This window comes from Pygocentrus nattereri, chromosome 14 (assembly GCF_015220715.1).
Source record: "Pygocentrus nattereri isolate fPygNat1 chromosome 14, fPygNat1.pri, whole genome shotgun sequence".
NCBI lineage: Eukaryota > Metazoa > Chordata > Actinopteri > Characiformes > Serrasalmidae > Pygocentrus > Pygocentrus nattereri.
The window spans coordinates 2,610,619-2,620,726 of NC_051224.1; the positions used below are offsets into that span (position 1 = coordinate 2,610,619).

Consider the following 10,108-nt stretch of genomic DNA (forward strand, 5'->3'; position numbering starts at 1 on the left):
GACTATGTACAAACTTTCCATTATTTCTCTAGATTATGTTAGTGCTTTAAATTTGTTCGGGTCCGGAATGTAAAAATCCTCCCCAGAGTTTTGTTCCAACTGTCGACCTTCTCAAACCAAGCTCAAACACGCAGCAGCGGTATCCAGGCGGTTGAAATAAAATCCTGGGGAGGAGTTTTAATTTCTGGACCTGGATTACCCACCTTTGCTTCCTAGGCCCCACAACCCAGGATAAACGGTTTAGAAAATGTGCGCGTGTGTGCTTCCTAGGCTGTGTGCTCTGGGTGTAAATGTTGAGTATTTACCTTCTATTTGCACAGCAGATATGGGCAGGATTTAATGAAAACGTGAAGTATTAACCAAAAATGTTGCAAATAAGCACAAAAAGAAAACATACATGTTATGGGTACATGTGAGAGGTTGGGGGGGGGCACGGTTGCCCCTCAGACCATAAACACAATTTGAGCAGAAAAGGACGCTTCCAGCTTCCAGCGCACCCCGGCTTCACCTGGACGCCGGAAACATCGCGTCCACGAAACTGCGGCACACTTCGCTGCCTGTGGTTCAGCTTCCGCGCATGCGCACTACAATGTAAATAATAGCAATAGCTGGTAGCTGCTGGTGGTTAGCCGGGCGCCGGTAAATAAGACGCCGGGTATCTAATAAAAGAACCGGAGCAGAGTTAAACGTGAAACGCCAGCGATAATAGACGAATGATCAGCGTCAGTTCGGCGTGAATCCACGTACTACACCTCAGGTTTACAACTTCCGAGGAACAGGTCGTTAGCTTGCAGGCTAACGCTGGATGTAGCTAACCCTAGCTGGGCAGGATGACAGTCAAGCGAGCGGTCCGTTCCGAGAGCTTTACCGTCTGACACGCTGCATAAATGCCCAGGGTGGCTTTTATACCGCCGCTCACATTTTTCACGATAAACGAAAGGTAAACAGGAATGCGGCTGGTTAAGTGGTCATAGGCCCTTCTCTGCTGGATGACTTGTAGGTTTGGCGCAGCTAATCTGGCTAACTCTTAGCTGGTTTAGTCCTGTTTGCTGAAGTGACGTTTTTGGGTATTTTGGGTTCTTTGAGAAGCAGCTCCAGCTATAAACAGGCAGGGTTTTCTCAAATCCAGCTAGAACTAACCCCACTGCGTAGAACAGAGGCCATCGTTTCAGCCCCGGTGCAGCTATGTCAGCTATGTTGTCCGAAAACAGGTGAGTCGTTTTCGCTTGGAGACCTCCGGACGCCCCGGTCTTGGCACTCTGCTCTCTTTACAGCAGACCTATATGCCGTCTATAACGCACCAGTGACGTGTCATAACGAGTCGTGACCATGACTGCGTGTATTTGTGCTGTGTAGCTCGATCTGGCTTTGTTATGCTGACTGTGTGTGTCTGGCTTAACTTGTAGGAAACGTCAGCGCACTCAAGGCGACGACGAGGACGCACAGCTGATGCCTCAGGCCAAGCGGTTAAGCACCACGCACAAGTCCTCCGAAATCAGCCAAGAGGCATGGGAGTCTGAGGTAAGGGAGTCAGACAAAAAGGCCTGCAGTGTTTTCCAACAGCTCGCCATGTCGTTCGCACAGCTGAAGAACTGCTGAGTCTACAGGCCTGAACATTTTGAGAGAGGGTTGTCACTATTGGTAATGTTAGTCACTGAGTGCTTGATTATTTTGACGTTATGTTGGAGTAACTAAAGGCCAAACAGTTTAAAAGGATCTAAATGGAAGCTGATAAGCCGTGCGTAGCCTTTCAAAGATTTCCAGATCACATATTTTGCCATCTTTGAAGGGCTACTTTCCTGCAAAATTGACATAAAATAAAAAAAGAGGAAAAGAGGGTTTGTAATCAGTTATTTGTTTTAAATCAAAGAGTCAAGTTTCATCTCATAATCCTGGATCATGGTGATTAATGTAAGACAAAATCTTAAACAAAAAGCCTGTGACTAGAATAGTTCTGGAACAGATTCCGTACCAAGCTCATAGATTGGTAAACATCTGTATGAATATTACAGATTCAGATCTAAGTGGTGTACAGAAGACCTTTCTGGCTACTCGTGAAGCTGTGACTGAAACACAGATGCTGCAAGTGTGAATGACGTGTGATTTTGCTCAATGTTCAGTCCTCCAGCAGCGACACCAGCGGGGTCAGTAGTCCTGAGCATGCGGCCGGGAGCAGCAGCAGTGCCAGCAGTCAGTATGGAGCCGACAGCGTGGCAACCCTCGCTGGCCTTGGGTCCTGTAGTCCTCTCAGCTCCTCAGACCAAACTGGCCTCAGCTGCTCGTACCACCATATCAACCGTGTCCTGAAGGAGGCCCACTTCCACAGCTTGCAGAACAGAGGACAGTCCAGGGACAGGTGATTTCGTTTTCAGGGACGTTTCTCTCATCTGGTGCATGAACGTGATGACACCTTTGCTCTGCTGAAAGCCTGATCACATTCCCCAGAAGACAGGGTAAAGATTAAAGGTTAACGCTTCATCAGCTCCATAGCCATTCAAATCTGCTCTTACTTTCTAGATCTTTTCCACATGCTATAGCTCTCATTTGTGTCGGTGTGCATTTGAATAGAACGTGTGACCTGGAACTGTAAACCCATTGACTAATTAGAGCACAAAAGTGTTCATACTGTAAGCAATAATAGCTTGGCTGCGATGCAACCTTTTGTGACATTCACACTGTGTACTTTTCCTCTGAACAGACCAGTTTACATATAAATGAGAGCTTTGCTTTGTGAATAACTCCATTTAGGGTGGAACTGCACTTGGAGCATATTAGTATAATTTTATTATTATTTTGATGTCAGGGTTTGGTGTGTGAGCTCCGTCGACAGTTTATCTGTGCACTCGAGGTGGGGGTGGGGCGAAGAGGGTCCTCAGCCAAGCATATAAATTCACAATGCGACATCAAGGGCATCATCTAGAAATCTGTTGTTTATTTATTGAACCCGATTGCTGTACCGGCACTTGATGTACGTTCTTATATAGTATAAATGTGTATATGATTTGGGGCAAGGTGCTCACTTCTATGCGATGAAACAGCCAACCTGCTACATTTTTTGCTCTTACTTGAATGCACTGATATGTGTTCAGGTTTCCCCACCCCATCCCTTACTTTCTGTAGTTGTTTATCCAATGCAGCCGGCCATGCGGACCCTCTGGAAGGTTGCTGCTTGAATTTGCATTTTAAAGATTGTTGATTATTTTTATTATACCTTTTTGTATGGAAAGATGCTTTACGTTTTACATTCAGATCACATACATTTAAAAAAAAATAAAGATGGCTGTTCATAAGTTTGGGTACCCTTTGTTTAATTTTTCGATATTTCTGAATAATTCAGTCGCTGAGACTTAACCAGAGTCACTGAAAAATGGTTTCATGTGGATTACTGTGGATTCATTTACTGACTCTGATTTCTTCACAGTGGTGGTGATGGGAACCAGGTATCACCGTATCTACGTCGCAGATTTAACCATTTTATTTACTGTATAAATTGACCAGTGAAACTACTGTAAAACAACACTGTTAATGTCAAGGGTAGTAACTTTCTGTAGCTTTTACTTTTAGGGCCATCGAAGACTTGGATGTCTTGCTCAAGTCACCTCCAAAGGTGAACCACCAGATCGCTCTGAATAATTTTGTTGTCGTTGATTATTTTTGCAAAGACGTGAGTTAGTTAGTGGAATTCCCCTTTAAGCGGAGAACCCGATTCAATGTTCCCGACTATCAGCATTCCTGTTAAATTCTTTCCTTATCCTCCAGTGCATTAGGGTTTGTTCTCTTTCTGTTTAGTGGGAGAATGGAGAATCCCTCTTTAATCTCAGTCGCCACTTGTGATGAATAACTGCTTGTGTGCCGGCTTGGGCATTAATGAGAGATGGCCTGTTCTTCAAGGAGGAGTGGGAAAAGGTCACTTTAATTAGAGCGCTACATGTCCTTGTCTTGTCACGTCGCGCGCCCATAACAGATTACGCATATTAATACTCCTCCGGTAAGCACAGCTCCTCTTCAGTCTGTGTCCTCATTACTGGCTCCTTTAAAACCCCCAGCCCTCCTCCTGAGGAGGATATGTATGATAGATGTGTCCATATTGACCCAGGGTCTGTTTCTTCAGGGTAATGACGGAGGCCCCGTTTTGTGTTCTTGAGTTTGCAAAGACACCTTGTATGTGGAGTCTTTCAGAATTTTTATGACATACATTTTTCCGCAGGCCTGTGGTCATTCGCTTCGTCCCATTCTGAAGACGTTTCTTGCCTTGGTAGTTTGTGGGCAGTGACTAGTCACGTTTGCTCAGTTACTATCTTGAGCATTTTCAAATCATAATGCTTGTACTCCTTCTTTTGTGGGGAAACTAGGCTACACTAAGTGCACTACACATTTTAACCATTAGCATTTAGTACATTGAGTAGAGCATCTGTACTGCTGTGCGATTGATCACGCCTGATTAGGTGATGTTTGCATCAGACTTCAGTTTCCATGCTGAAACACAGTGGAATAACGATGAAGGGGTTAAAGTAGTTAAATATCTATGTTTTTCCTTCTTGTTCTTGATTATGTTTATACTGGGTTTGCTGCCCCCAATAAGATGTTGGTTAAAGGGCCATTTCACTGAAAACCAAATGACATTCTTGGCATAAGAGTTTGGTGTCGTGTGTTGGGGCAGTCGTGGGCTGGAGGTTAGGGAACTGGCCCTGTGACCGGAAGGTTGCCGGCACCGACAGTCCATGACTGAGGTGTCCTTCAGCAAGACACCTAATCCCCAACTGCTCCCTGGGTGCCATGGATAGGGCTGCCCACCGCTCCGGGCAAGTGTGCTCACTGCCCCCTAGTGTGTGTGCGTTCACTAGTGTGTATGTGGTGTTTCACGTCACGGATGGGTTAAATGCGGAGGTGGAATTTCCCCGTTTGTGTAACTAATAAGTATCACTCAAACAGTGTAAATGCTACACTATATAGGATTTGGCGACCTCTCTGGTGGAAATATGTAATTGCATGTAACGTGCCAGAGAACGTTTTGTGATGTCGGTCGAGTGGGTGAATCTGACTTTTGCGATTGTGTTGAAAAAGTGTTGTTAACTTTGCATTTCAGATCTAAACATTGCACTGGACCTTTTTTTGAATCTGTAAATGTGACGTTCATATGTAAAGACGTATGACGGGGTCTGAAAAACTCTGCAATATCTGAGACACTTCTGACTTTTAAATGATTAGTTCAGGGTTTACAGGGCGTCTCGCAGCAGCACACGCACACCAAATTTTAGTGTGCTTTTTCCCTGCTTTCTCAGTATTGCTGCATCTTTCAGTTTTAACAAAAATAATACATAGAGCTGCTTGAAATTTCTAAAATGTTCCACGCTCTCCTCAGTCCATACAGTCGTACCAACTATGCACAAGTTCAAATATAGGCTAGTGGTAATGTAACTGTTAAGTAAGTTCAGGTTTTCTCAGGTTTACACCACACCAACTTGATTTAACATCCAGCTTAGTAGTTACTAAATATTTACCTCCACCTCAGCAGGTGTCAGATTGGGGGGAAAAGCTGGAAACCACATAGAAAGCACAAAAAAGACCAAAAATATGACCAATAGTGTTTTTTGTTGTTACCCAAGTTAAAAACACAATGCTGTGTGCTGTTTATTTACAGCTTGAATCATCACCCTGGTTTTAACACCAACTGCCACAGCACCAGCTCAGTGAGACTGAGCAGCTGCCGAAACACCTACACTGATGCTGCTGTTGTGTCAATTAGCCAGAAAAGGTCTTTTATTAAAGAACAGCTATAAGTACTCGATTTTAGTCAATTCAAACTGAAGACAGTGGCCCTCATTGATTAGCCATGTCTTCTGACATTCACCAGTGCTTTAAGAACAGAATCTACACACCCTCAAAAGCACAAGGGTGCAAGAACGCCTCGTGAATCTGATGGCGACTTCTTCCTACGATGTTTCTCAAGAACAAAACGGACCTTTTCTATCCTGGATTTTTTTTCTTATGAAAAGAGTCATGTACGCTGCTATTGTGTTTCCATGGTAGCGGGTTTATAGATCGATTCTGAACGTGTATTCGTCACGTTGAAGCAACAAACGCAATAGTCGCTTGTTGCTACTGAGCCTTGAAAAGATTTGGTGCAACTGAATTTAGTAAAAGTCTAATTTCAAACTACCTAATGTTAACTAAGGTCACCCAGTCCGTATACAGTAACTAAGACCAGTTTGATTTAAATTCACTGTTTTTGTGATGTCACAAAAAAAAAAACAGAGCAGTTGCACGTATCCACCCACTCGGGTGACAGCAGTTCAGCTCCTCCCATTCAAAGTGAGTTGATGAGGTTTCAGCCCGGAATGCGTTTAGAAAAGCTACGGGGTAGCCAGTCGAATCAGAGGTCATATACATACAGTTTATCAGTCTTACAGGTTGAAAAATGGTCATGAAAAAAGTGAATTATCATACGCAACACATGTCATAGCGGCCCTTGGGGAAAATTAAAGACAAGAAATAATAGGATGTGAGGTTTTAATGTAATGTTTTTCTTTTTGAATTCTTCACTTGCTGGCCGTCAGCTGAAAGCAGCCAATAGCAAAACCACACACTCATTGTGGTCCGATATGTTTAAAATAGCCTGAAATAATATGAACTTTTCAGGGCAAGAATTAAGCCTTACTTAAAACTTAAAACTGATAATATAATCAAATTAAAAGAGTAGATTTCAAATGTTAAGCTACTAACTTGCTCTCTGCTCACCATCACACTGTTGCGGGCCGGATCCCAGTATTCTATATAATTCCTCATGCCTTAATGAATTATTGCTTTGTATGGCTATAAGCGTTGGTTTAAAACTGTGGTCATTGCCTCTTATATTGTTGTAGAAGTGGCAGTCTCAAAAAAACACTGGTGGAGTTGTTCAGAGGTGGTGTTGCATAGTAAATAAAATGACTATATTTGTGTTGGAGACATGATGACCTCTGGTTCCTATCACCACCACTGTAAAGAATTTCGAGCCTTTAACTTTCTCTACAATCAACCGTTTATGGTCGAAACCCTCTGGATGACTGTTTACATCTCAAGGAGTGAATTTTCCAAGTTGTGGAATTCCCCTTTAACGCCGGTACCGAAACGGGCGTCTGATATCAAACGACCCACTGGCTGGCACGTTTCCATGGCCTGGTGGTTGGGATCCTCTGCTTTAGGCTACTCTGCTAATCTGATATCTGATCTCACACATTAGCAACTTAATTAGTTTCAGCCAAATGCAATATTCCCCTTTACCAAACCGGTACTCATTTAATTTGGCCTAAAAAGTACACCGTGCCCTTCCCAGTGGAGCACACCTTTTTTCACCCCTTGTCTTAACAAATTCCTTGTGAGGAGGCAAAACCTACACCAGCGTAAAACAAGCGGCACATTCTGTTGAGGCTCAGGCTTTTCTGTTTAAGCGCTAGTTGGTTTAGACATGCAATAAGAGGCTGATGACCAGAGGCTTGGATAAATGTTGTAAAACAACTGATTACATTTGTACTATAATGGCCCTCATTCATGGAGGAAATGGTAGTATATTAGGGAAGAGGAGGAAGATGGCACAATGGTTGACATGTTAAAGGAGAGATCCATAGTCCTGTACATTTGGAAATCTGAATAACTACACTCTCAGAATAAAAGGTAGTAAACAGTCACTGGGGTGGCACTCTCAAGGGTACATCTCAGTAGTTGGGGCAGTCGTGGGCTGGAGGTTAGGGAACTGGCCCCGTGACCGGAAGGTTGCCGGTTCGATCCCCAGCGCTGACAGTCCATGACTGAGGTGCCCTTGAGCAAGACACCTAACTAAGACCCCAACTGCTCCCCGGGTGCCGTGGATAGGGCTGCCCACCGCTCTGGGCAAGTGTGCTCACTGCCCCCTAGTGTGTGTGCTCACTAGTGTGTATGTGGTGTTTCACTACACGGATGGGTTAAATGCAGAGGTGGAATTTCCCCGTTTGTGGGACTAAAAAAGTTTTTAGTCTTAAGTTTTAGTCAGGGAACATAACTGAACCGGAATCCATTGAAATGATCGTTTCTAAGTTGTATTGACTCCACACTCGTCACCCCGTCTCACCCCGATTTAAAACATCAGGTTATAAAACGAGTGCAAATAATTAAAACCACAGAACATTTACATTTACCCTGATGAACGGGAAATGTCTGCCTGGGTACATTGGCTGTACACTACTTATTGCGGTGCATTGTGGGATTGCTTGAGTGCTGCATATTCTATGTTTTCGGACACTTCTACAAAATAGCTGAACGCCAAATCGATGCACCGCCCTGCAAAGAAAAAACAACAGCATAGACCAGCAATGGCCACCAGCAAAAGCCAGCATATGTTGTGTTTTGGATGCTGGCATGCTGGTCAACCAGCATGACTATGCTGACCAGAACCAGACCAGCACAGACCAGCTTAGACCAACACGAAATGCTGGTGGTCCGTGCTGCTTTTCTTTTCAGCTCAGTATATAACGCATAGAGCACAATTTGGCGCACAGCTTGAGACAACACACTTGTTTTCTGCTAGCTTGAGAAATCCAATTATAATGGTCATTTGTTAAAATAAATCTCCACTGATTCACAGATATCTCTGAAATCTACTAATTAGTTATTTTTCTGTTTTAAACCTCTACAATGCACTCATTCGCATCCATGTTCAGAGTTTCCACACTCAAGCCAGTAGGTGGCAGCACATACTTAATGTTTCCAGCGTGGCTCTTCACTGTTCCGAGTATTTTGAATGTGAAAATGATGCATTTTTAAGATCAGTTTGGTATCATATGCACTGAATAAGAACAGATGTACGATCTGTGAAGCTCAGACCAGTGAGTAATGTTAAGATAAATGCTTTAGAGGCAGTCTAATGATGCTGCCATTAATCACCATGCTCGCTCCTGAAGACGGAGTAAACCCCTATGGTGTCCTCAGTGTGTGTTTGGAGGAAACCCACCCTGATGCTTATGTGAGCGTTAAGTGATGGATAGCTCATCAGTCAGTCATGGCAGTGAGGAAGGAGAGAGTTAAATCAGCTGCCCTTGTTCCCACCGTCCAAGTATGCACATCCATTGCTTTATTTTTACCTTGAAAATCTGGGTTAGCTGTCCTGGTCGCAGTTTTAAAACAGGGAATGACCGCTAAGAGGAGCGTTTGGAAGGGCCTCGGCGGGGCAGGACTCACAAATACGCCCATCAGCCAACCACCTCCTTGTCTCTTCACTCATTGTCCATTTCAACAAGTCCACTTTATCCACTGTATAGCTGCACTCTGTAGTTCTACAGTTACAGACTGTAGTCCATCTGTTTCTCTAATACTCTGCTCTTCAGTGGTCAGGACCCTACAGGACCACCATAGAGCAAGATTTATTTGGTGGTGGATCATTCATCAGTAGCTCATCTGCTGCTGCACAGTTTGTGTTGGTCATCCTCTAGTCCTTCATCAGTGGTCACAGACTCACACCCAGGGGCAATTTATCATGTCCAATTGGCCTGACTGCATGTCTTTTGGACTGTGGGAGGAAACCGGAGAACCTGGAGGAAACCCACGCAGACACACGGGGAGAACATGCAAACTCCACACAGGGAGGACCCCGGTCACCCGGCCGGGGAATCAAACCCAGGCCCTCCTCGCTGTGAGGCGTCAGCGCGTGCCCAGTAGCCAGAATAAGCTGAAATAAACACATTGCCTGTGCATTTGAGTCATACGCTACAATTTATGCCTATCTCGTCAGATTTTGCCACTGATTTCAAATGTTTGTTTTTTTAACATTGGTGTGGCATCCAGTTTCACGATTTTAGGTCTCTCCACATTCAGAGAGATTGGCACCTGGTCTCATGTGACAAGATGCCAACCTACTGGACAGCCGTTCCTATAAGGACTCCGATATCGGTCAGCTGAATTTCAAATCACATGGTGGTTATACAATCTCACTTTAGCTGATGGTATTAATTTATTTTCTGTCTGTAGCTGTTGGCTTGTATTTTACAAGCTGAATAACAAGCTGAATACTCGGCGCATTGTAATGCTTCTCCATTCGCAGCGCGAAGGCCGTCGAGACTTAATTTGATCCTGCCTCCCTAATCTGAATAGATCTGTA

At 44.1% G+C, this 10,108-nt stretch overlaps 1 protein-coding gene across 1 annotated transcript; it reads left to right on the plus strand.

The window, feature by feature from the left end:
* Window positions 1-574: 574 nt before the first annotated feature.
* On the plus strand, window positions 575-3,290 carry LOC108437143 (protein FAM104A). The gene is made up of 3 exons (XM_017714045.1): window positions 575-1,211; window positions 1,407-1,521; window positions 2,121-3,290. The coding sequence occupies exons 1-3, from the start codon at window positions 1,186-1,188 to the stop codon at window positions 2,358-2,360; spliced, it is 381 nt and encodes a 126-aa protein (XP_017569534.1). The 5' UTR covers window positions 575-1,185; the 3' UTR covers window positions 2,361-3,290.
* Window positions 3,291-10,108: the final 6,818 nt, after the last annotated feature.

Excerpts from the sequence above, each read along its gene's own strand:
- LOC108437143 (XM_017714045.1), top strand. The coding sequence starts at position 1,186 with ATGTCAGCTATGTTGTCCGAAAACAG. Across the intron at positions 1,212-1,406 it reads GCTATGTTGTCCGAAAACAG|GAAACGTCAGCGCACTCAAG; the intron begins GTGAGTCGTTTT and ends CTTAACTTGTAG. Across the intron at positions 1,522-2,120 it reads AAGAGGCATGGGAGTCTGAG|TCCTCCAGCAGCGACACCAG; the intron begins GTAAGGGAGTCA and ends CTCAATGTTCAG.